Source organism: Anolis carolinensis, chromosome 5 (genome assembly GCF_035594765.1).
Source record: "Anolis carolinensis isolate JA03-04 chromosome 5, rAnoCar3.1.pri, whole genome shotgun sequence".
Taxonomy (NCBI): Eukaryota; Metazoa; Chordata; class Lepidosauria; order Squamata; family Dactyloidae; genus Anolis; species Anolis carolinensis.
The window spans coordinates 27,131,143-27,158,743 of NC_085845.1; the positions used below are offsets into that span (position 1 = coordinate 27,131,143).

A 27,601-nucleotide genomic window follows, 5' to 3' on the forward strand; every position below is an offset into this window, starting at 1 on the left:
ATGTTTCACCTACATCTCTAGCTGGCATCTTCAAAGGTTCTAAAGACCATGAAAGCCTTCAACATAGCCACTTCTTCTTTGAAAAAAGGATCCTTGCCATATTTTGAAGGAAAATGAATCAAATTTGGAAAGTCGTTGAAAATACATCATGCACTCTCCTATTATAAATGTGAGGGAGCATGGTTCATTGAGAGCTTGGCTTTCAGCCTAGAGTGGATGTTGTGTTTATGCTCTATAATGACCATGACTCAATCATATCAAGCAGGCACTTTATCCCACTAATACTTTTTTTTTTCAATCAGCTTTTTAAACAGCTGGGAATGCTTTCAGGGAGAGAAACCACTATGCAACTGATGCAATAGATGCAGCTGGCAAAGCAGTTAATAAACAGATCCGAATATAAAGTTTGGCACTTCAGAAAGAGCAACATCTACCGTATATTTTCATTTCCTTTGTCTGCGTCTTTTTGGTGTTCAGAAATGAATGAATGAACAAATGCAACATTTCTCTGGGGCCAAAAAAGCATATTTCACTTCCCTCCCTCTTTTGTCTCTTTCCCATGACTGTGTGCGCACACAATGTTCTCCTTTTCCTGCAAGATGCATTTAATTAGACCAGGCGGCGAATAAAAGTGTGCTCTTAGCAATTAGATTATGCGACTGGTAGTCAATGAGTTTTGCGTGGTAACTCATGGCAACAGAGTAGAGAGGAAAAAACAAAACAGAACACAAAGACAGTAGGCAGGCTAGAGACAAACTGTCCATCTTGCTATTATTCAACAACAGATGGTGAAGGAAGGGGGTGAATCCTCCACAACCAAACATTTGGTCAAATAACTAAATATGAGGAAATGCAATTAACTATGTGGCATCAAAAAGATTGCCACATAGGATTCATTACCTCTCTTTGCTTAAAGGATATTCCCACTCATGAGAAAACCAGGTCCTTTTTGCTTTTCATGAGGGAAAGCTTTGGAGTTTCAGCTGAAACCTCACACAGAGCTGTCTAATGGGAGTCACAGGTAGAGATGTACTATATTTGCTCATGTGTAAATGTAGACATTTTAGTCAAACATCAACCCAAAAACCTGGGTCAACTTATCCACCTGTCAGTGTAATTATTGTAACTATTATAAAAAAGAGAACCATCCTCTTCCCTGGAATTGCAATGTTATTCAGCTCCAGAATATGTATTCGAATTTAATCTTTATACAGATGCAAAACCCATTTGTGTGAAGCACAAATACTACAAAGAAAAAGCATTTTTTGAGGAAAAATTGGCAAAAATATGCAATGTCAGTATCCGTTACAGGTTGAAAGCCAGCTGGTTACTTTAGGAACATAAAATTTATTCTAAATAACTTTGCTTGTTTTTTTTTTTTTTGGTTTTTTAAAAAAAGATCATGTCTGATATATTAAAGGTGCAGTTTATTCAAAAAATCATTATAGCTTTACAAATGGAGATAGAACCTGAATTATAAGGAATACCTGAACCATAAGAAATCTCTTAGGTTTTCAAGTTTATGGAGAACCGGCGAAAGATTCAAAATCTTTAGACTAGAAAGCAAATAAAGCACTTTTTCCTCCACTTCCTCCCACCCCCAAAAAAAGAATTGACAAAAGAAAACTAAGACTGTGAAATATAGCAATGTGAGATAGTCTTACCTAAAGATAGTCTTACCTAAAGTAGTACATAGTCTTACCTAAAGACCTACCTATAATATATGTGTTTGGCAGCAAGGTGCTTTGCCTTGCATATTTTGTTCGTAATGTTAAAAGTAATAATCAAGTTTTTCAATGTTTCCAGGGGTAGAAAAGCAGTTGAGATTTTTCTGGTTTTCATCCAAGCCTCCCCATCTCTCCTTGAAGGCTGAAGATTTTACTCACATTTTGCATGCAATTAACAAGAGGCAATTCTTCATTTCCATGAATACAGGGGCCTCCCACATACCCCAACCATCCCTGTGCCCCTAACCCATATTTAAACATTGTTGTTGCAACACACAAAAAGCTCCCATGCTTCCAACTACTCCATGTTTTGGAAAATGAACCCACCCTCTCAGAACTAAGGGAGAAAAAGGCCCAGGGAACAAACAGGTCAGGGAAAAAAACCTGACTAAATTCTTCCCCAGAATCCCTTTTCTTCCTATCTTATAAAAAGCAAATGGGATAAAAGCTGGGGAAACTGTAACCCTCTGAAGTCTATCAGGGGCATGTGTGACCCCTGAAAGGGTGAGCGCGTTTTGCATTTATACAAACAGATGGGCATTTTGTGTTGCTCCAGATGTTGGACTGAGACTCCTATTTATCCCGCATCACTGGCTCTGCTGGCTAGGACCATTAGGGGTTGTAGTCCAACAATATCTGGAGAGTTATAAGTTACCCACTTCTATCATGTTGACATTGTGGTAATGGGAAACAAGAATTTCCTCTTACCAACTGCACAATTGCTTGGATATCCTCTTCGTTACAGCAATAGGGACTGGTGCCCACCGAGAGATTGGTGCTAAAATAAAATTATCAACAACAGAAGGGAAAACACATTAGTACAAATTCTATGAAGCGAGTGATTAAGAAAGGAAGCCATCCGTAATCTGGTGCACTCCCAAGTGTGTTATATATTCACCTGGAGACCCTGGGACCTTTTGTTTTTGCAGTGCTTTTGCTCTTGAATATAGTCAAGATACACACAATTATTCTATGCAAGTTTGCAATTCCATGGGACTTAATCTTTAGGTATATGTGTATAGTGGGGTAGGCAACATGTGTTCCTCCAGATGTTGCTGGACTGCAATTCCCATTTGCCTTGCCAGAAGGGCCTCTAGTGAGGGATGATGGAAGCTGCAATCTAACAACATCTGGATGTCTGGAAGATGTCCAACTCTAGGTACACAGGACTTGAGACCAGCAGTGAAAGCCTAGTCATTGTTACCCAGAAAAAAACACCTCCAGTTCAACAGGACGCTACTGGGTTTGAAGAAAAAAAATACTATTTTATTACCACTCACAAAATCCCTCAGAGATCATGTCCATCAGGATTCTGGGAGTAGTAATCCAAAAGAGTAACTTTTCTCAGTTTTGATTGTTTACCTTTTTACTTAGCCATAAACACCACCAGTCAATGCACTGTGGCTTACTTCAAAGCAGTCATGGATAAGCATTCTCTATTTTATTCTGACTCACCATCCAAAAATATTGAGCCAGCTACACAAGATAAAAGCAAAGCATTTTGTCCCAAAATTCAAGGTTATTTTTGTGAACACAGTACAAATGGAGGATTAGAAGCCAATATACTTTTTGAGCTGCTACTAAAGCTTAATTACGAAGTAATCCCCAGGGCTCATGTTGTCGTCGTCATGTGTGTGTGTGTGTAGACAGGCACCTACACACAGAGAGTTACCAACAAACTAGGCATAAGACGTAAGAATGAAACTGCTATCATCATAATAGAATACACCCAAGACCCTTTAGCATTGATTTGCTATAGGTTTAAATAAAATACTGTATGCTTACCATTTTATGGCTCCTCCATCAGACTTTTTGTGAACCAAAGCTTTCCAGTATTCATGTGTTGATTTAACAATTTCTAACGCAAATGCCTATTGAAAAAGCAAAATTGAGATGTGATTTTTCCCCATTCCAAAAAAGACAACTGTCACATGTCTTCATTAAAAAAAACCAAAAAACAAAACAAAAACAGGAACACTAAAATTAAAACTACACCTTCCTATTCAACTGGTAAACCACTCCAAACTTTTTTAAAAAAGGACTCTCCCAAAACCTGTTCTTAAAAAAGTATATTGAACAATCTTTGAAATGCTACTGAATTTACATGTACATCCCAAAGTAAGTGGGGCATCAAAACAAAACTCAAGAATGACAATGTATGTTTCATAATAAATAGAATCATAGAACCCCTTGGGCTGAGCTATTATCATGTAGGACATTGGAGAGAAAAAGAAAAAAACAGCATTCCGCTAACTCTTATGAGAAGCATTTCCAAGCCTGTTCAAACAGAGTTCTAAGGAATTTAGTTCAGGCTTTGGCTCTGCTTTAGGCAAGCTTTTCAGCACATGCTTCAGTTTAAAATGCCAGCTGTTTTGCGTACGACCCTCTCCAAATTTCACAAACACAATTGGCAAGTGTCTGAGTGAGGTCAAGAGAAGAGCTGGCAATGCAGCTGAAGCTAGGAGCATTTTTCCAAGGGGCCAGTGGGTAGATAGGTTGGCGAGAGTTGTGAACATTGTTTTCCTAGAGGGTTGAATTTTAGGAAAAGCAGTGAAGGAAAGCTTTTATTAGGCACTACAAGAAAATGGGAATCACAGCACTGCAAAAATTAAGCTTTCCTCTTCTTCCAAAGAGAAGCCAGCACACATTAGGTTTTCATGTTAGATGTTTTCTATGGATCAGTGGTAAGCAACTTATTGCCTCCTAAGATGCCATTGGACTACCATTCGCATCATTTCTAGATACCTAAAGTAAATGGGAATTGTGATCCACCAACATCTGGGAAAGCATTAAGTTGCTTACTCCTGCCATAGACCTATGTAATTCTATGCACACCCAAAGCAGTTTGAAACTCATAATAGAAAGGTTTCCTACTTCCCCAAAGCACTTCTGAATGGTTGACTTAAGCAGTCTGCTTCCTAAATGGTATTTGCCCCAAACTAGCAATAACCACATGATCGCTGGACCAGTATAATGGATGTGGAAATGTGCTTTGCTCTCCAAGAAAGAAAGAAACATCTGGATAGTCCTTGAAAAGGTACATCAGGGAGTTGCTATCAAAGGACAACAGAGATGTAGAATCTAAGCACATGAAGAGGGATTTATGCATTTATCTTTTTTAAAAAAGCTTTCCTAGTAATATTGATTTGGGCCCCTTCCACACAGTTTATTTATTTATTTATTTATTTATTTACAGCATTTATATTCCACCCTTCTCACCCCGAAGGGGACTTAGGGCGGATTACATTACACATATAGGCAAACATTCAGTGCCTTTTAACATAGAACAAAGACAGACAAACATAGGCTCTGAGCGGGCCTCGAACTCTTAACCTCCTGGTCAGAGTGATTCATTGCAGTGATTCATTGCAGCTGCTCTCCAGCCTGCGCCACAGCCCGAGCTGAATAAAATCCCACATTATCTGCTTTGAACTGGCATATACAGCAGTGTGGACTCAGATAACCCAGTTCAAAGCAGATATTGTGGGATTTTTTGCCTTGATATTCTGGGTTATATGACTGTGTGGAAGGGCCCTTTGTCCCTCTTTAGTTACAAATGTGTCATCCTAATAAGATAACCCTATCCCTGGTCATTACTTCTACTGCCCTCTACACAGGATGAACAACTTTCCAAAGGGGACAGCCTTCCTCAATAATGAAGACTTTGCATCCACTTGGAAACAGCATTACAAAATTATTCCCAACTACAGTAGAGTCTCACTTATAAATGGGCCAGCAGAACGTTGGATAAGCAAATATGTTGGATAATAAAGAGGCATTAAGGAAAAGCCTATTAAACATCAAATTAGGTTATGATCTTACAAATTAAGCACCAAAACATCATGTTATACAACAAATTTGACAGAAAAAGTAGTTCAATATGCAGTAATGTTATGTTGTAATTACTGTATTTATGAATTTAGCACCAAAATATCACGATATATTGAAAACATTGACTACAAAAATGCGTTGGATAATCCAGAACGTTGGATAAGTGAATGTAGGATAAGTGAGACTCTACTGTACTTAGGTTTGGTTACTCTGATAAAGTACAATTCTTCTACCTCCACAGCAAAAGAAGCTAGAATTTGGAATACTACACATACATTGTTATAAAGCATTTAACTTATTTTTTCTACTCTTAAAGAGTTTCCCACTTAGTGCTTTCTTGAATAAAATTACATAATTTTAAAAGTATTTTAAAGTATTTTTTCAGAGTACATTATTTTTAAAAGAACCATTAGCATGATTAATCGCATTTAATAGTTCTTTACCTTGTCTTTAAACATGCCATCAAAAGCAAACTGATTCTCTGGCTTTCCATCTGGGACTTTATATAATCTGAACCAGTCGAGTGTAGCTTCAAGGTAACCTGGTTTGAATTTTCTGACGTCATCAATATCTGTGATGAGTTAGAAAAAAATTATTATATCCAGAAATGAATGTTATGAACCAATTTGTCCATATCCTGAGACTATATTTATTTATGCAGGAACCCATAATCAGCAAAGGTTTTGTTCATCTCTGCATTCATAGTTTATATAGCCAATTCTTAGCTCAGTGCCAGTGTTCTTATGACAAGGCCCTCAACCCTTACAGAGTCTTGTCTTCAGGAGAAAGAAATGCAGTCTATCACCAGGGCCATAATCAAAGACTTAACGGCTTGACATCACTTTAACTGCCATGGTTCCATACTATGGAATCATCAGAACTGTAGTTTGATGAGGCACCAGCACTATTGGGCTGAGAGGCCAAAGTTGTTGTGACTGCGCCTTCGGGGATTATGGTTGATGGGGATGGAATTCGAAGAGGAAGAAAAAACCCTCGTGATGAGGGTTCACTGGAGGAGTTGCGCAGGAAGCGACTTAGAGAGCTATATGGGGGATCTTCTGAGGAAGATTCAGATGGGGAGATGGATGCTGAGGAACAGGTGGTGGCTGGGGAAGCAGGCACTGAATGGGCACAGCCACCGGAGATGTCTGGGGATTTGGGGTCTATGGATACTTCTGAACCTGGGGTTTCTGCAGAAGCTGATCCCAATTGGGATGCTTGGAGAAAGGAGGATGGTTCTTTAAGTGTTCATGGGGCTAAATGTGGGCAGGATGATTGGGACTCCGACGAATTGCTAGGTACTCCAGATCCACGAGCTCTAGCTGTGTGGAGCTCAGACTCTGAGTAGATTTGGGACACCTGGTGTTTGGGTGTGAGTGTTTGGTCACCCAGGAGGAAGGGGAATAAAATGGGAATGTTTGGCCACTGCACTTTGCGTGTGGCAAGGTGTTGCTGAGGCGCCATTGGGATCTCTGTGTTTCCATGAAGACTGGACTTGGACTATGATTTGAATCTGCTGTTATCACCTAGCTTGGCTCTCGCTGTGTCTTATCGTGGACCTGTTTTGGACCCTCTTCAGACCTTGGATCGGAATTTGACCTTGCTACTGCCTTCGCCCTGTGATTGATGACTACTATCGGCTTTTGACTCCTGGCTTGCTCTTTGGACACCGCTGTTATCTCCTGACCTGACCTTGGAATCCCGGACAACGTCTTTTCACCATCCTTTTGGAGCCTTCGGCTTTATCCACATTGTGGAAGCAGTCTACTGCATTCTTAGTTTGTTTGTTTGTTTCCTGACCAATTTGGTGTTTCCTTTTGGGAACTGTTCCTTTGAAAACTACAGAGCCGGCTGGCAGGGCTTGGACTCAGAAAGTGCAGTTTGCACTAAGTTTGTTTAGCTTTGTTTTTACCTGCTTGTGTTGCTGAATTATATTTTTGTTGAACTGCTCTTGAAGCACTGATAGTGAAGCGTTTCAAGGTTTTTTCTGTGTTAACATTACTTTTTGGCTTATCTGCTGAATAAACTCTATTTTTGTTCGCTAATTGGCGTCTGACTCTTGACAAAAGTCATTATAAAATTAGTTCCCATGATTCCATAGCACTGAGTCATGGCAGTCAAAGTAATGAAAACTGCATTTATATTAAAGGGTATAGATCAATAGTTCTCAACTTGTGGGTCCCCAGATGTTTTGACCTTCAGCTCCCAGAAATCCTAACAGCTGGTAAACTGGCTGGGATATCTGGGAGTTGTAAGCCAAAACACCTGGGGACCCACAGGTTGAGAACCACTGGTGTGAATGAAACCAAGAACAGCCACTTTTCATTTTAGAATAAAATAGAAAAGACATACTTTTTTCCTGCAGTTATGTTAAAACTATCTCATCCGCATCCACTCATACTACAACTAAACAGCTACTAGTAGCATTGTAATTAATAAGGCAAGCATAACTGGTCAACTATACTCCACCTCCCAGCCACTATAACATTCCAAAAAAGAGGAAGGTGAACTCACAAGGTTGGGCATAATTAAACATTTCATTTATCCAACAAACTTCAAACACTGGAAGCTGGTGACGCCAGTCAGTAGAGCAGGGAATCTGTTCTGTTTCAATCTGAACTTTAAAGCAACTGTTCAGCATACTGAACTCTATCCCCACATAAGGTACAACACTTTCGGTAGTCCCTTTACAGTTCAGACTAAAATAAAGAGTGGACTCGCCATCACCACCTTGACATTTGAGCCATTTGATCATTGGACAAGGACTTTGGAGATCAGGATCCGAATTCTCCATTCAGACATGGAAACTAACTCGTTGATCTTGGCTACTATCTCAACTTCAGAAGGCAAAGGCAAACCCCTCTGAATAAATCTTGCCAATGAAACCTCACCATAACTTCACCTTAGGGTTGCCATAAATCAGAAACATCTAGAAGCGAGATGTGACACAATACTAAACCCTGAACCACTGGCCTCTACCGATTTTAAAATATGTTTTTCTGAAACTACACCAAATTGCTGTCACTGTATTATCCAAGGTGCTCTATAACCAAATGGACTGCACTAGCTACAGGTCTGGAAGTCACTGCTTGCAACATTATCATTAAAGCCAAACAAGAGAAACAAGCTGCCAGTTGTACCGCAGGAAGCTGTTGACTTGGCATGGAAGCTCGCTAGAACAAAATATCAGCAAGTGTACGCCAAACATTGGTGGCAACGATTGCTCAACAGTTGCCAAAAAAGCATGAGGGATGCTTTACCACATTGCTGCAAAAAAGTGATGCTTCATCTCTTATTATGTCTGTGGTAGCAAGTCTAACACATTCAACATTTGTGCAGAAGTAAGCTATGTTTTCCCATGACCCTTGGGACTTGTACAAGTGCCACAAACATGAAAGTGGTCACTTTTCAGTCTCTAACAAAGCACATACAGACAGCAGAAAGCGTTGATCCTGGATTTCCAGTTCAAAAAATTCCCTAGATACAATGGGTGGGAAGGCCTCAATAGCTGAGAGGAAGCAGTAGTGATCCACCCAAGATGCCCTCAAGGGGAAAGGACACAAAGGAAGACCTTACGAAGATGGGAAGCCCCTGTGTGCAACACATGGCTCATGAATCAGAGGTTCCTCTCATCTGAAATTGTCAACACTCGGCTGCATGAACCATTGGCTTGAGCTGGTATAAGGCAGCTTCATGTTTCTAATCCAACTCATGAAGCAACCACTGGAAGGCAAATCTTGATGACATAGAGATTTGTACCAATGCAAAAGGAATACAAACAGCTGCATGCTATTTTTCCTCCTTTCCCTCAGTCAATTTATAGCAAAGTCTGTGGGAAGAGGACACATGTTTTTAATGACAACTTGAAAATATTCACAGGAAACAACGGCCTCAAGTCCATATAAAGACATTCACTGTCCTTTTGCAGCAGTGGCAGCAAAGAGACCTCACACATGAAAACTATCTTGCTTCATTTTTAATGCATTACAAATCATTCACCAGTCTCCACTGTTATTTTTCAGATAAAATCCATTTCAATTACCTATAAATTGGAAGTAATGTATTAGTTGAGAAATTTTGCACATTATTTGTCTCTGAAAAAAATTACAAGTGTGAGTTGGGATGGTAGTTTTTTTTTGGGGGGGGGGGGGTGTCACTGGGAGCCAGGGACATATTTTTACAAGCCATGGTGCAATAACATGTTACTACTGCAAAAGTTTTCAGTAACTTCCAAGGTTTTACATTAATATATAAGAAGAACACCAAGCGGTAAAGCAGAAGAGGTCATTAGCTAAGGTTTCTCAAGCTGGTTATATGCTTGATAAATAATCATATGCATTATATGTCTGTTCCAATCTTCTTCCAAAGAGCATATAATGAGGAATTAAGGTTTGTTCTATTTTATCCCACAACATATCAGTGGGGCATATTTAAGCAAAGACATAGTGGTTGGCCCAAGGTCCAACAGTGTACTTTATGGTTTAGAACTCAAACTTAGGTTTTCACAGCCCAGACCAAATACAATACAGTACCTATATTCAAGGGGAACATGCTCCCAGAACACAGAACCATGGATTACAGTGAAATCTATTGAAATGAGGGAATTCTGACCCAAGAATACTGTACCATGAAATAAAGCTGGAGGATCTAGCAAATGCTTAGAGAGGACAAATATCATGGGATGTAGATAAATGAAGCCATAGATACTAGATATAGAGAGGAGTTTGGAGCTAGGCAACTTATTACAATAACCCTAATTTAAAAGGATTTCTGCAATGTATCAGATCAAATTTCTGGCAAAGCCTACTGAATCAGGAAGAGAGAAAAGAGGATTCTGGCTCCAATCATCACTAGCTTTGGTCCCACCCACCATCAGCATTTACTTTACAGATTACAGGCAGTCCCCGACTTACAAACATCCATCTTACAAATGACATAAAGTAAAGAACGGGGATGGGACAATAGGAAGTGAGAGAAATCTACCCCTCAGAAAGACTTATGATAGGGATAAGGTATCCCCACTGAAGCTTTCTCGCCAATCCTTGTTTTCAAAATCCAATTATCACTGGAATAGAAAGTGAGGTGAAATTTTTTGAACAGGGGCATAATAACAAACCTCCAGAACCTGTCTTTTTCATAACCTGGGGACTGCCTGTACCCAGGCCTTAACATAAAATATTGAAATCTTCTTTTATGAGGAAAAGGAATCTATTTCACTCCTAAAATGCAAAGATGCAAGAAGAACAATGTGTAGAATAGTGTTTTCAACTCAATGAGTTTTCTACTCATTTTTGCTACCACAGAATGAACATGGGTTTGCTTCTAGCCTAGATTTTTTCTGGACTCATAAAATATTTGTCAAACTCAACAGTTCCATCAAGGAACACCTTGTTTGCTTCAACCCATCCTTCATGGGAAGACTACCTGAATGAAAAACCCGTGTGGGTATTTATTTATTTCAAGTATTTGTAAATTGTTTTTCTGTCCACCTTGACTCCTAAGGTGATTAATAAGAAAAGCAGACAATAAAAAAGAACAGAACCAAAGCATTATTTTCAAACAGACAAAAACCAAACAGTTAAAAGCCAAACAAAACATTTACAATTTAGTGGGCTGTCAAGAAGCTTGAAAGAGATTAGAACCAGTGGAAAGGAATGAATGCAAATTCTTGGGGTACCAAAGGAATGGCAGATATTTGTATGTGTGGATACAAAGAGAGAGGGAGAAACTGAGAGAGTGTGTGCCATCTTCAGTTTCTTATCCAAATATTGTAAGTAGTTTAGACACAAACAAGTGAAGGATGCTCAAAGACTTCTCTAGAAGATGCTTGGTGCCCCCTTGGGCACAATCCCAAGTTCTTGTCAATCACAGGAGGCAGTCACAACTGAGGGTTACAGCTTTCTCAGCACTTGAAGCAGAAGAGTGTACTAGGCAGGGATTCAATTTAAACAAGTATTTATTCAAAGACAAATTAAGTCATGAATAAAAAAAACTGAGAAAAATTTAGCAAGCATTGGAAAGGCATTTATTGCTTTCACTGAAAAATGCTTACCAGTCCACCACACCTGTGCAAATAAGTAAGATAGTCCAAGTGGGAACATTTAGAGATCCTGGCATGAAATGTTAATCTTTTTAAAGGAACTACATTAATTTCACAGATTAAAAATGTGGTTTTTCAAACACAGATTTATTTTTGCCTCTGACTACCAAAGTATCTTCTAATTCTACATATAACTGAACAGCCCATGTGCTATATAAAGTCCAAAAAAAGGACATAAATACATTGTGTGTGCGTGTATACACATATATGCAAATTTTCAAGTTGCTGGGCAAGTTATAGCTACCCCATAAATTTCAAAGGGGCAATGAATGTTCAAAAGTGGTTTGCCACTGCTTTCCTCTGAACTATAGCCTGCAGTACCTGGTATTACTAGATGGCTCTGCATCCAAGTACTGACCTTGCTAAGCTTTCAAGACCTGGTGTGTTTGAGTTATATAGGCTGTCTCTACATGTTATTCCAAACATTATGATATTTATGACTTAAGGAGACTCTAAGGTGAAGCTGTCACAGGTTTTACTTGGCAAGGTATATTCAGAGGGGGTTTGCTTTTACCTTCCTCTAAGGCTGAAGGAATGTGACTTGCCCAAGCTCAGCGAGTGGGTTTCCATATCTGAGCAAGAATTGAAACCTTAGTTTCCCAGAGTTGTAGTCTAACACTCAAACCCATACAACATACTGGCTGCTCATGCGAAGTATATCTCAAATTGTTTTAAGGATCCTGCTGGATCATGACAAAATCAGAAAGGCATGAGAACAATAATCCTCTCTCAGGATGCATTGACACTGTAGAAACAATGCATTTTGACACTACTTTAATTGATATGACTAAACGTTATAGAATTAAAGGAGTTCTAGTTTCGCAGAGTCTTTAGCCTTTTCTGCCAAAGACTGCTGGTGCTGCACCGAACTACACTGAGCCATGGAAGTGAAAGTGGCGTCAAACTGCGTTAATTCTACAGTATAGATGTATTCCCAAATATGGAGGGTTGACAATGAAGAAGTAATTTTTTCTAAATTTGCGTTTAACTGAAAAATGAACTACTTTCTTGAAATACACTTTCGATTTCTCCTTTGGGCATTTTCAGAAGTGTCAGTGATTAAGTGTTAAAGATTGTTAATATAGATTCCTAAACCTGCATGAAAAGCTAAGGTATTTTGGATTATAATCCAAAGGAGAAATTGGAAGTGTATTTTAATCCAAAATACCTTAGCTTCTGATAAAAATATGATTTACATTATGTATAAGATATGACACATAATTACAAGACTAGTAAATAGTTTGTGCTACTCATTCAGATTCCACAAGGTAACCCAGACAAAATCTGTTTAGCAAACCTGATCCAGTGAATTGTCAAGGTTTCCTTTCTCCTCACAGTCCATGAGAAACACATGCAGGTTTAGGAATCTATATTAACAATCTTTAGCACTTAACCACTGACACCTCGGAAAAAGCCCAAAGGAGAAATTAGTGACAAATAAAAACAAATTAGGCTTGTAGTCCCAGTGAAAGGAATGATTTAATAGAAGGTTAAATACTTACCATGGATTTTCTGGGATTCTGGGTCATCTACACTGATTGCAATGATCTTCCAGTCAGTCTCACCTTCATCAATGAGGCCTAGAAAGCCAAGGACTTTGACCTGAACAACCTCACCAATTGCACGAACCTGAAAGCACAGAGCATGTCTGAATAAGAAAATATACATGGAAAGACAATATTCTTCCCAATGATAACAAAAGCCGTAGGATGCAGCAATTATACAGTGTTGGACTGAGACATGGGAAATCCCATTTCTAGTCCTCACTGAGTCATGACCTTTAACCAGGTAAATTTTCTCAATCCTCACAGGATTATTGAGGATAAACGTGAAAAAGAGAGCCATGTACACCACCATGAGTTTGCTGTGGGAAAGGGGGATATAAGTATAATAAAAGAATAAGAATCATGGCAGTTGCTTCCCAGTTGAATGGGTTCTTCGGCCTGCTTCCCCCTTGTACAGTTTCCAACATCTCAGCAAAGGAGTAGAGACAAAAGTTAGCAAGTATCTTATCAACCAATAGCTCTTGTTTATATGATTTCTATTCGCTACTTTATAATAAAAAGCAAAACTTTGGAAAAAAAATATGAACATCCGAAATAAGCTTTGGCAATATTAAGACACACCTGAGAACCAATTTCACAGACATCAATGGGGTCATTGTCACCACAGCATCCAGTGCTGTCATCTTTATGGCTGGGATCTTCCCAAGTCTGGTGCAGGAAAAGAGAAAAAGGGGTAAAAAACATAAAATTTAAGATAATTGTTTAGCTTCTGATTAACCTGAACTGGTTACTGAAATTCTGAGGAACAAGATCTAGGTTTCTTGTATGAACTAGAATTGTTAGTAACTTTAATTTCTCCTACTACACTGGAGTATAGTTATTAGTGATTATACATTTTAATATTAATAATTTTATTTGTTACCCGCCTCTCAAGGTACACTGGTATCACCATGGCATAGTACAAAGATTGGCAGAAAATGTGTAGGCAGGATTTAAAAATAATAGTATAATAAAACTTTATTTATACCCCACTAGTATCTCTTATAGGGACTCGGGGCGGCTTACAAAATAGCACACAAAGATGCCATTCATGAAATACATAATACATAAAATAAAATACATCAACATGATTTCTGTTTCTTTACAGGAAGTTTAGGAATCATGAAGACGTCCAGATAATATTTATCTGCACTTCGCTATATTCTTCACCACTGATGATGACGATGATGATAATGATTTCTTTATACCCTGCTTTATCTCCCTCATTTAAATGTTGCCATTTTTAAAAGATCTTAGGGGTATCAGAGGAGACAAGTTTATCTGCCGTCTTCTTTCCTTTCCTTTTTACTGTCCAAACATCTTCACTTGAGGATTATAAAGGCAGCTCTGCCTGGTGCAGTCAGACATTCACAGCTACAGGAGAATTGGCTAGAGCAGAACCCATCCTTTCCCAGTTCAAGCTTTAATTGACTGTTTAATGCAAAACCTTTTCTGTAAATCTATGTTCTTTCCAGTCCTCCTTAACAATCCTCCCATCCTTTCAAATGCTGCTAAAAAAGCCAAGTTAGACATAATTGTTTATATCATAATCATCTTCATTGTGACCCTGCTTTATCTCTCTAAAACAGTGGTTCTCAACCTGTGGGTCCACGGCTGTATTCGCTTTCAACTCCCAGAAATCCTAACAGCTGGTAAACACTTGGGGACCCACAGGTTGAGAACCAAAAAAGAGACCTAGAATCACAGAATCTTAAGAGTTGGAAGAGACCTCACGGGCCATCCAGTCCAACATCCTGCCAAGAAGCAGGAAAGTCGCATTCAAAGCACCCCGACAGATGGCCATTAAGCCTTTGCTTAAAAGCCTCCAAAGGAGCCTCCAGCACATTCCAGGGCAGAATATCCCTGTTCAGATGGAATCTCCTTTCCTGTAGTTTGAAGACATTGTACCGCGTCCTTGTCTCCAGGCCAGCAGAAAACAAGCTTGCTCCCTCCTCCCTATGACTTCCCCTCACATATTTGTACATGGCTATCATGTCTCCTCTTAGCCTTCTTTTCTGCAGGCTAAATATGCCCAGTTCTTTAAGCCGCTCCTCATAGGGCTTGTTCTCCAGACCCTTGATCATTTTAGTCGCTCCCCTCTGGACACATTCCAACTTGTCAACATTTCCCTTAAACTGCAGTGCCCAGAACTGGACACAGTATTCCAGGTCTGGTCTGACCAAGGCAGAATAGAGGGGTAGCATGACTTCCCTGGATCTAGACAGTAGACTCCTATTTATGCAGGCCAAAATCCCATTGGCTTTTTAAGCTGCCACATGACATCGTTGGCTCATGATTAACTTGTTGTCCACGAGGACTCCAAGATCTTTTTCACAAGCCAGGCGTCCCCCATTCTGTATTGTTGTATTTCATTTATTGTTAACCTAAAGTGGTTAATGACAAAACCGATACAATATATTATAGGGCTTTGTAATAAAAACTTTTTTGCCAGAAGCTTTTAAAAATGAGGTTTGCCTGTATGTAAATATGGAGGACCATCATTGTTTACAACATTCCTGGATGGCTGATATAGCCAAATAATAATAGTAATAATAATAATAATAATAATAATAATAATAATAATAATAATATGACAGGAAGGTGTATTACACCAAAGGACCTCTTATTCTTCCACTTTGGGCCCAAACTCAAGACTTTTTGAGCTTGGTATAGTATAAAACAGGCTGCATGTGTGCTACAATTTCCAGAAACGTACGTCTGAGTTTTAAACACAGATTCATCTAAAGCTTTATGCACAATAGACTATCTAATGACTCCCCAGCCCCACCACACCACTCTACCAAACGTTAGTGCTTTCCTTGGAACCGCTTTGTACTCATAAAATACACAAGATTTATGAGAAGACTTTGCTGAGAAGACAGAACAACTTTCCACATTCTGGAAGGCAAAAACAAAAGCAATGTTACCTGCGGGAAGGCCCCGTAATTCCAAATACAGCCCTTGTGGGGAAAGATATTTGCCACGTATCGCAGCTTGCCTTTCTTTACGTCCTGCTTAATGGGATTCAATGGCTCCTTCGTGGCAATCTGAGCATGTTGTGAAACAGAAAGGGGGGTCCAGGAGAGAGAAGATTACTGTAAAGTAGCTCAACTAATGATTCCCATGACAAACAACAACTAAACACAGACTCATGCTTGTATTTAGATTTGCACTGTAGTTTGCCCCATCTCCAAAGGTGGAGGAAAAAAGGCGGGCTGGAAATAATCAGAATATTTATTTTAGGACATATGTAAACAATTTAAAAACTTAATGCATCTGGGAGAAAATCCCTTGAAAATAAAGCCCATTTAGATATTTATTTAAATATTAATCTCCCACCCCACTTAGCTATCTCAGGAAGGGTACAGACAATAAAATTGTTCAAATGATTATAAAACATTTCAAAGTAATTCATCAAACTAAAACAATGGAGAGAGATCTAAAACCCAAGAGGTAATAGCCAAGTCCTAAAAGCAAAGAGATACATTTGAACTTAAAACCTACACAGTGTCAGTGCCAAAAATTTCTCAGATGGGAGTGTTTTAAATGCAAAGACACACTTAACATCATGAGGTTTATGCAAATGCCCTTGAATAATAAGTTCACTAGCAGTCCGCCCTTCATACCTACAGGTTCTGCATCAAGGGATTCAACCAAACATGGACCCTCCAACACTCATTTCAGTTGTTTACCATTTAAAATAGGGGTTGGGATTTTACTACACAATTGTATACAATGGGGCTTGATCATCTACAAATTCTGGTATCTGTGGGATGTACTGGGACCAAATATCAATAGATTCAGCAGGCTCTTCCACCCAGCCATATAACCCAGATAATCAAGGCAGATAATCCACAATCCTTTGAACTGGATTATCTGTGTCCACACTGTCAGATAATCCAGTTCAATGTGGATTTTATATAGCTGTGTGGAAGGGGCCTGAGGACTCACTGTATTACTCTTTGACTTACACTGCAATAGGAAAGCAATGGCCAAAACTCAATCCTTCAGCAGCAACTGAAACTGCTCATCTACGACAATTAGAAATCAATGGCAAAATCGAAATTCCTTAGTAGCACTAATGTTTCTTAGAGGCTCTTGTGTGTAATGGGACTGTGCAATTTTCAAAAGGATCTATTGGACAGAGTCTACAAGATAACTTTTGTCAGAAATAACTTCCATGTATGTCCTTTTTCATGCTACCTAGAAGGCCTAGGGTGACAAACATAGAAAATTTTATGAAAGTGCAGCAGGGGATATGGACTTCCAAGATCTATTGACAGAGGCCAGTGCAGCCCATGAATCCTTGACAGCTGCTCTTCCATACTAATGTGCTAATGATAGCACATTAGTATGGAAATTGTAGATAGTAAGGAGAGGACAGGATATGAAGGAATCACAAACCAGTCCAAGTATGAGGGGCTACCTATGAAGTCTATGTGTGTTCAAGGTGAGACACAGATCATTCAAGCGTCAGTTGAACATGGGAACAGCTGCTGCTATTAGATTAGTGCATCTGTTCTTAGTTTTAGTCAGGGGTACCCAAACTTTTAAAGCAGAGGGCCAGTCCACAATCCTTGAGACTGTGGAGGGGCCGAATTATTATTTTTTAAAAAACCCTGAACAAATACCTATGCACACTGCACGTGTCTTATTTGTAGTGCAAAACAACAACAATGAAAGAACAATACAATATTTAAAAATAAAACAATTATAACCAACGCAAACCTATCAGGATTTCAATGGGAAAGGTGGGCCTGCTTCTGGCCAATGAGATAGTCAAGTTAATTAGGATTGTTATTGTTGTGTGCCTTCAAGTCATTTCAGACTTTGGGCGAGCTTAAGTCTAAAATTATCTATTTATTCATTTACTACATTTATTTACTACATTTATATCCCGCCCTTCTCACCCCGAAGGGGACTCAGAGCAGCTGTATGTACATACAATATATTATATTATTAGCATAGCACAATATTAGCATTATATATGACTATATTGAACTATACCAGTGTACTGTAATATTATATGTCATATATAACATATAATTAATATTATTATATGGTATTATTATTAGTATTATATTGTATGACATAATATTATTATCAATATTATATGTATATACAATATATTATATTATTTAAAATGATATAAAATATTATATTATAAAACTGAGGGTGGGGGCCAGGTAAATGACCTTGGAGGGCCACATCTGGCCCCCGGGCCTTAGTTTGGGGACCCCTGGTTTTAGTTATAGCGACTCATCTCACAGTTGCCCCTGGTGCTGAACCTCTGTTGGAAATAGAAGTCCAGGACCTTGATGGACCCTGAACAATTTGGAAGACGTATGGGAGCAGTGACTATAAAGCTAAGAGTGGATATGCTGCCTATCAGACGGCAACAGATTTCCTGGTCACCTTTTGGTTTTCAACCTGAAACAGACCAAGACAAATGAAAGGCATGGGATGAGATATGATCATGCTCATGATATAATATTGTTAAAAGATTTGGAAACTATATTTCCGGACAACAACTCCAAGAATGCCGAACTGAATCCTTTGAGTCCTAAATAATCACTTTTCCAAGGTTTGGAAGACGGCATAGTTGATTGGCTAGAACCCTAAGCTGGAGGACTTCTGTGAGGTTGCCAGGATAATTGTTTGGATGCACATCCCATTGTTTGTAAGCTGTTTTAAGAGCTCTGGTTATGCCTTGTTCATGTTACCTCCATTTTAGCATTTGTCCAACGAGGCACTTCCACAATCATGTTAAAGATGGTCTTAAAAAAGAAGTTTAAAAAGGAAGAAATATTAATGGGAAATGAAACAAAAGGATGTTAAAACACACAGTGAAAATGACACAGATCCACTTCAGGGCTCATGGGAAACCTTAAGCATTTTCCTAGCTAACAGTGGCTGAACAGCTTTCTGTTCCTGAGACATAAACTCATTCTCATGGTTTTATATCAAGAGAGAGATGGATCATTTCAGCTGAATGAGTAATGTTGGGAAATGCTGCTCAAAATAGCTCAACAGCCTAATTTTGCCCATCCTGTTTTAAGATCTGTATAAAATAAATATCTCTGATCCATGAGAATAGTGAGGCAGAAATCCACAGAGAATAGTGAAGATCTTCCTTCTCTAGTTGGCTCCCTCAACTCTGCAGATGATTTGATTCCACTCCCAAAACAAAAGCTGTCTTTGATAAGGCCACTGGGACAGGATCTGGAAGAAGATGCTGTGAATTGCAGATGTAAATCATTCAGAATGAATATGCCTGGTTCTCAGTCATGCGTATGAAGTGCTTGGCCAAATTCTATTTATGGAAAGCTATTTCAATGAGCATCTTTTGTCTTTCTTAAAACTCTTTCTGTAGCAAATTAGTTGCTGGTGCAAATCCCTGATTAGGAATCCTTTGGCAAAAAGGATGACAGAGTCAACTGAACAATCTCCCTGAACACCCTCCCAAGAGAGATGCGTCAAATTCCAACCCTTAAAAATATGGCTGTGTGCCCAGGTTTTTAATCAATAAATGGTGAAAATGACACGGACTGAACTATAGACAAAGCATGAGGAAGAACGGATCTGATTTTATGTCTGAAATGTATATTTTTAATTCATAATGTATTTTAATAGTTTTAACTGTTTTATGTGCTGTTTTATATTGGTTTGTATGGGCATCTAATTGTTGCCACTGTTGTAGGCCGCCCTGAGTCCCTTCGGGTGAGAAGGGCGGGATATAAATGTGAGAAATAAATAAATAAATAACTATTGGTTCCAATGGAAAGTTAAATAAACCCCCATTTGTTTTTATGTAGTTTAATGCCAAGTAACACCTTCTTTGCAAAGGCATATGTTGGATACTATTATTCTATAAGTCTATGAAAAAATCTGACTTGATATGTAGTCCTATTGCAATGATGAAGAATGCTATTGTTAGATACTCATTACAATAGACCCTAATATATATGTGAAATGCACTACCACCCTGTGGAGAGAAAAGGTGGGGTATAATTAAACATAATAATAATGCTGCAGTGTCCTTTAGATATGTTTTTATTTATTTAGTTGATTTCTATGCCACCTTTATTCAGGTGGCTCACAACATCTTAAAAATACATAATGGATAAAATCATTATCTGAAACCAATAGTAAAAGATCCAGGAATGCTCCACAGCATCCAAATTATAAACCATAAAAAGATTAAAATGAAATTGAAAATCCCACATGACCATAAAGTGCTGGGTTCAGTTAAAGGCTCTTTCAAATAGGAAAGTCTTTACACCTTTTCTAAATGAGGTATAGCCTTGGCATATATGTCAAAGCATTTTGCAGATATGGGAACTGTTGCTTTCGGAGCATTTTGCAGAACTGGTGAAGTTACTTTCTGGACAAGAGCAACCAGAAGCCAGTAACAATGCTAGTGATGCGATATTGAGGCTTTGGTTCAAATACATAACTTTAAAAACTTCCAAGTACTTGCTTTCTGAGGTATGATTCAAGTGCCCACCAGGAATATTGGTGAAGTCTTTGAATTTTTAACTGGGAATTCACCTAGTAGATGCAAGATACAGAAAGTACCAAAAAACCCTCTTTTCAACTCATAGACTTTGCACACATCTATTCTCCTCTACCAAGGTTTCCACACGAGGAACCTAAAAGACCATAGCTCTTCAAGAGTAATCAATTATGAGTTTTAAAACATGCTCCCCTATCCATATGGTATCCCAATGGTATCACAGCAAACAGTTTTGTTGCAATCATACCTCATTTCCAGAAGTCCTTGATTTTTTTGCAGGAATTTCCTGAACCTATGTCGGGAAACAGAAAAACAACACTGTATACACAATACAGTTTATTCACAAAGACTGAAATTTATAACAAAGTAGTATCAAAAATAAATAATAATTTAATAAAAACCATCAAGTACAGGAATCAAGTTCAATTAAGGTAAAATTGAGGTTGCAATTCTTTTCACATTTACTAGAAAAGATATACTGAATCCAACTGAATACTAAAGTCAATTTGTATTGGATTTGGCTGTATAATATATACTTATTCTTTTATGGAAATAATATGGCTAAATCCTCGAACCTCAACACAGAATGAAATATAAAGCCCAGTTCTTTATAACTGGGCTGAGCAACTTGGCTGGTATGGGAAAGCAGATAAAACCACTTTCCAGTCTGTGAAAGATGCATACATCCATAAATTCGGCCAGATTATCTGAGTGGTGAAAAAAATTCAAAATAACCACCATTTCTTTCCACGGTTTATAGATGAACTACAGAGGAAGCTTCTTCACTTTGGCCACCAGTGATTCACTTTGGACACCAGTGATTTTTTTTCAGCAATACAGGGTAATGATATGAATTGAACTGGAAACCTTATCTATGGAAAGCTTGCACTCTACTGAACTGAGCAACACTGAATTTGGATACGAACTACAGGGAAAGAGATTCTACCTAAACATTATTAAAAAATGTCCTGACATGCTATTCAACAGTGAAATAGACTGCCTTGGAGTGTGATGGAGCCTCCTTCTCTGGAGGTTTTAAAACAAAGGTTGGATGGACATCTGTCGGAGTGCTTTGATTGAGTATTTCTGCATGACAGAACAGGGTTGGGTTAGATGGGCTTTGAGGTCTCTTCCAATGGTATGATTCTGTGATACTGGGACTAGCTGAAGCTCCCCAGAAGCTGGGGATGATCTTGGCAATGTCTACATGTAATGCTCTGCCAAACATTATGCCCATCAGAAAGGCTGTCAAATGCAAGCTGGCTCCTTTCATTGCTCCTTCTGTAAGCAGTCCAATATTACACTATGTGGCACAATTTTTGTTCCTGGGCCATAAATGTCATTTCCTAATTGGTTCTAGCACAAAAATTAGCAAAAGGTTTATTAAATTGCAAAAACTTTGTTTTTGCGGAACATCCTGCAGCACATCTTGCTTTAGTTTTTCAATGAATATCTAATAGAGTCTCAATCAATTCCACATTGTTTTTGGCAGCCACAAAAATGAAGTTTCTGGAGTGCAATGCCTACTTTCAAAGTAAGTACCACACAATTAAACAGGAAATAACACATTCAAACCAGGTCTATGTAACAGAAATAACAACAGCACTGGAACAGTTTCCCTTGCCCCAGATAAGCACCCCAGGACTACTTAAGAATGCACCCCTAATCAGTATGCTATGTGATTTCAGCTCCACAAAATTTGTGGGTTTGGGGCCTGGAGTTCCAAGCTTCCAAAGGACCAAATAAGACACGGAAAGGCTGAGAGGTTTTATCCTCAATTGCCATAGAGGATGTTAGTGGGGATAGCCCTCCAAAAAACTGACACAGCCCAATGCAAACATACAAAAATACTTATAGAACTTTGACAGCAGTTTGAAACAAGGGGCTTCTGCTTCCCCGAGTTTCCATTGGTCCAAGTCATGACAGGGTAGGATCTGCAGGCTGGTTGGCTGGGATGCACTTTCTGTCGTTGTTGCCAACTGGCCTCCAGGTTTGGAGGGAAGTGTAATAAATTGTCATTACTCAGATATTGAGGTTTTGTGACCGTTGCTGGTTCTGCCTCTCATTGGGTGTGTGAAGGAGAGAATGTGGGTGGGTTTGGGGTAATGGATGCTAATTAAAGTAGTTTCCCCAGCCAGCCAATGGTCCGTGCTGGTGAACATTCTGGAAAATGGCATTCACAACCATTTGGAGATTAAACCTTTCGGAAAAGTTTGATCTTTCAGAGAAGAGTCAAAAACCCATTTGAGTATAATCTTCTCATATAGTATACAATGTAATATGCAAGGCAATGTCTTCAGTTATTAGACTGACCCTAATAATTGTATTATTTTACTTTGCTTAATAATGTGTTATTATGTTGTTATGTAATGTTTGTGTTGCTTTTATGACTGAGTCCCATCCGGGAGATAGGGCGGTATATAAATAAAGTTTTATTATTTATTTCTTTATTATTATTGTCTCTGATCTGTCAGAAAAACAGAGAACATGCCAGTGCATAAAAACAGCAGTGTTTCAGAAATGTTTATCCATGCCCAAAAATATATCTACTCTCCCATAAAACAACTAGTTTTCATGCACTCAACAGACAGAAATGAAGTAGGCTTTGGTAAAATAACCTATTTGGTTTACTCACAACATTCATGTGTTCAGCATAACACAGGTACATAGCTTATCATTCCAGTTCCAGATATGTTTGAGATAGTTTCTCTGTGCAGATGACACAGGGCATCTTTTTTACAATCAACAGCACGTGTTTACTCTTAGCAGTCCAAAGTCTAAAGCATCTCTCAGAGTCTAACAGAGTCTGTACAGTCTGAGAGTCGAATGGCGTCTCTGCTCTAAAATGGAGTCTCAGGTCTGACTAGTCCCAGATCTGGGTCACATGGTCTGCAGTCCCTCCCACAACATAGAGTTAAGGTAAAGCTGCATACCAATATACACATATACAACGCAGTAAGCAATCTGAATTATGCACATAACAAATAACTAGTATAGGAGGCTTGTAGAAGGTTGCTATTTCCAAAAAAAACAATGGGTAGCAATGGGTGTTAGCCAGCCTGAATGGGCTCCCAGGAGAAAAACATAGAGGGAATTGGACAACTTCTGGTTTGGCTCCATTGTTAGATGTGTGGAGGTATTGTTTGGGGATTATGACAATTGTGGGGTTATCTCCTGAAGGTCTGGATGTGGTGGGGCAACATTCCAAGGAAACTCATGAAAGATTACAAGCAAGCAAGGAAAAATCCAATATACAGAGTACTGGCTGTATATCTCAATGGAGACACAGATAATAATTCATAATTTGGGGGTCTGATTTCTCCATAACAATGTTTCATGTTTCCTTCGAGTCGACTACTTGAGTGCATCAAAACACACCCCGCAGATACTGCTGTGAACTCGACTTTAGAAAGTAGAATTTGAGCAGGCCATCTAGCTTTTAATAAGGTCTCCTGACCTCTGCAGGTTTGAGATTACAGTTCAGAAATGATTAAACCTGTTTCTCAGAACCCAATGACATAGGATGGCCTGAGAAGTGGATAACAATCAAACGTTTAGAAGCTTGACTGATCTATGCCTTGAAAGCTAAAAGTGAAAAACAGAACTGTCTTTTTTTTTTTAACCCTTAGCAGGTTTAATCTTCCCACGGCAACTTCCACAAATGAAGAAGGTAATTACCTCATTTGAGCCAACACAGAGAGGAATGTCATGGAACGGAGAGATGTATTTTCCTTTTGAATTCTCTACAAAATTAAAGAAAATATTGTAAGCAAAGATATACAATACTTTATTTATCAGACAGGGGCAAACTTCGGCCCTCCAGGTGTTTTGGACTTCAACTCCCACAATTCCTAACAGCCTACCGGCTGTTAGGAATTGTGGGAGTTGAAGTCCAAAACACCTGGAGGGAAAAGGGATGTCTGTGGAAATGGGGGATCAGGATAATAAAAATATGTATTTGAGGGATGCAAGTGCGGCTATGTCACCCCTAAAACAAATTCGCCCATCATTGAAAAAATAAACCCTGCTTCATTCCGTGAAATATGCATTGCATTCGAATGGTGACATCTCAGTCTAATCAACCTAGTATTTTGGCAGCACACACATTTTTTCTCTGTTCTACGCAATCAAGCCAAAAAGTTTCCAATTAAACATTGTGTCCTATTTTCTCTGAAGCAGGAAGGTATGCAAACAAGCAGATCCGGGACAAATGTCAAGACAAGATTGACAATTCAAATTGGACCTTATTATCCAGTAAAGCCATACAAAAATACAAATATCTCAATGTCAAGAGATTTTTTTTCAGTTTGCCAGATTTCTCAGCTATGAATATTGTGTTGTTGTGAGTTTTCCGGGCGTATGGCCATGCTCCAAAAGCATTCTCTCCTGGCGTTTCACCCACATCTATGACAGGCATCCTCAGAAGATGTGAGGTCTGTTGGAAACTAGGCAAGTGGGGTTTATATACCTGTAGAATTACCAGGATGGGAGAAAGAACTCTTGTCTGCCTGAGGCAAGTGTGGATGTTGTAATTGGCCACCTTGATTAGCATTGAATAGGCTTGCAGCTTCAAAGGCTGGCTGCTTCCTGCTTGGGGGAATCTTTGTTGGGAGATATTAGCTGGTCCAGATTGTTTCATGTCTGGAATTCACCTGTTTTCAGAGTGTTGTTCTTTGTTTACTGTCCTGATTTTAGAGTTTGTTAAGACTGGTAGCCAGATTCTGTTCATGTTCATGGTTTCCTCCTTTCTATTGAAATTGTCCACATGCCTGTGGATTTCAATGGCTTCACTGTGTAGACTGACATAGTGGTTGTTGGAGTGGCCCATCATTTCTCTGGTCTCAAATAATATGCTGTGTCCAGGTTGGTCCATCAAGTGTTCTGCTATGGCTGACTTCTCTGGTTGAGTTATGTAGACTTGTCCACAGCTGCATGGTATACGGTAGATTCTTGCAGAGGTGAGAGCATCCCTCTTGTCCTTCGCTGAACGTAGCATTTGTTGGATTTTCTTAGTGGGTCCGTAGATAGTTTGTAGGTTGTGTTTCTTCATCAGCTTCCCTATGTGGTCAGTGGTTGCCTTGATGTATGATCAGAACACGTTTCCTCTGGGTGGATCTTTGTCTTTACTCTCATGGCTTGTTCTTGGCCTTGTAGATCTTCTGATGTCTGCGGTGGAGCATCCACTGGTCTGTAGAGCCCAGTTTGGGTGGTTCAGTTCACCTTTTTTGCATGGTTTGCCAGGGCTTTAATTGGGTGACAGTTGGAGTTTTTATGTAGGTAGGTTGTAGGTTTTCTGTAAACTGTGTGGCCCAATTATTGATTGGGTTTGCGGATGACTAGAACATCTAGAAATGGCAGTTTTCCTTCATTTTCTTTTTCCATGGTGAATCAGATGTTTGTGTGGATGCTGTTGAGATGGTCCAGAAATTTGTTTAGTTCTTCTCCATGGCTCCAAATGGTGAAGTCTAGGGATCACCAAGCAAAGCAGCATTGCCCAGACATGAATCAAGGAACATGAAAGGCACTGCAGACTAACTCAACCACATAAGTCGGCCATAGCAGAGCACTTGAGGAACCAATCTGGACAGTGTTTTATTGGAGAGCAGATAAATGCCTGACCACTCTCACAACCACCATGTCAGACTACACAGAGAAGCCACTGAAATCCACAAGCATGTTGACAATTGCAACAGAAAGGAGGAATCCATGGAAATGAACAAAATCTGGCTACCAGTATTGAAAAAACTCTAAAATCGGGAAAGTAAATAAAGAACAATATCTGAAAACAAGAGAATCCCAGACATGAAACAATCAGGGCCAGCTAACACCTCACAACAAAGGATACCCCCCAATTTTCCCCACCCATAGTTTTCCTGCCCATACATTTAAAATGGCCAGGAGCAGCATCATAATAGAGTAGAGTTGGTTAGTGCTGCTTTTTTGTTATCCCAGGGCAGATTAAGCTCTTCCCTTTCACCATTATACTCAGAGGAAGAGGTGTTTCCTCTTTTGATAACACCTCCAAACAAAGGATTCCCCCAGGCAGGAAGCAGCCAGACCTTGAAGCTGCAAGGCTATTCAATGCTAATTAAGGTAGCCAATAGCAACATTCACACCTGCCTCAAACAGACAGAGTTCTTTCTCCCACCCTGTGCATTATTCCACAGATATATAAACCCCCCTTGACTAGTTTCCAACAGACCTCACAGCCTCGGAGGATGCCTGCCATAGATGCGGGCGAAACGTCAGGAGAAAATGCTTCTGGAACATGGCCATACAGCCCAGAAAACTCACAGCAACCCAGAGATTCCGGCCATGAAAGCCTTCGACAACGCACACAATCTCTATTTTATGGCACTGCAGGCAAAATGGGAACATTCTCCCTAAACTCCGCTCTAAATCCTCGTGTCATTTCATTTTTAAATGAGCTCTCAACCCGTCTCGATTTCCCGCCTTTCAAGCCCCGCCCCTTAAAGCCCAGAAAGTTTGTGTTGCTTTTATGACTGTAAACCGCCCTGAGTCCCATCCGGGAGATAGGGCGGTATATAAATAAAGTTTTATTATTATTATTATTTATTAAGTCCCACCTTAGAAAGATAGAGAAACAAGCCCCACCCCTAGAACGCCACTGAACAGCAAGCCCCTCCCCTAGAACGCTTTGTAGCAGCAAGCCCCGCCCCTAGAGCGCGATGTACCAGCAACTCCCGGCCCTAGAGCGCCATGTACCAGCAAGCCCCGCCCATAGAACGCTTTGTAGCAACAAGCCCCGCCCCTAGAACGCCATGTAACTGCACGCCCGACGTCTAAAACGCTTTGCAGAAGCAAGTCCCGCCTTTGAACGCTAAAGAGCAAGCCCCGCCCCTAGAACGCCAAGTAACAGCAA

General features: G+C 39.4%; 1 protein-coding gene across 2 annotated transcripts in view; it reads right to left on the reverse strand.

Annotated features, from left to right (window-relative positions):
• ppa2 (inorganic pyrophosphatase 2) overlaps positions 1–27,601 on the reverse strand; it is a 46,228-nt gene that overhangs the window by 17,723 nt on the left and 904 nt on the right. Inside the window, exons 2-10 of one of the 2 annotated variants that reach the window (XM_008119199.2) lie at positions 24,397–24,461; positions 20,966–21,010; positions 18,926–18,979; positions 16,130–16,249; positions 13,785–13,871; positions 13,161–13,287; positions 6,002–6,129; positions 3,513–3,598; positions 2,436–2,505 (exon numbers count right to left, since the gene is read on the reverse strand). In XM_008119199.2, coding sequence (XP_008117406.2) covers positions 2,436–2,505; positions 3,513–3,598; positions 6,002–6,129; positions 13,161–13,287; positions 13,785–13,871; positions 16,130–16,249; positions 18,926–18,979; positions 20,966–21,010; positions 24,397–24,461 — 782 coding nt within the window. The remainder of the gene's footprint in view (positions 1–2,435; positions 2,506–3,512; positions 3,599–6,001; positions 6,130–13,160; positions 13,288–13,784; positions 13,872–16,129; positions 16,250–18,925; positions 18,980–20,965; positions 21,011–24,396; positions 24,462–27,601) is intronic. The other variant, XM_062982620.1, reaches the window with a different exon arrangement.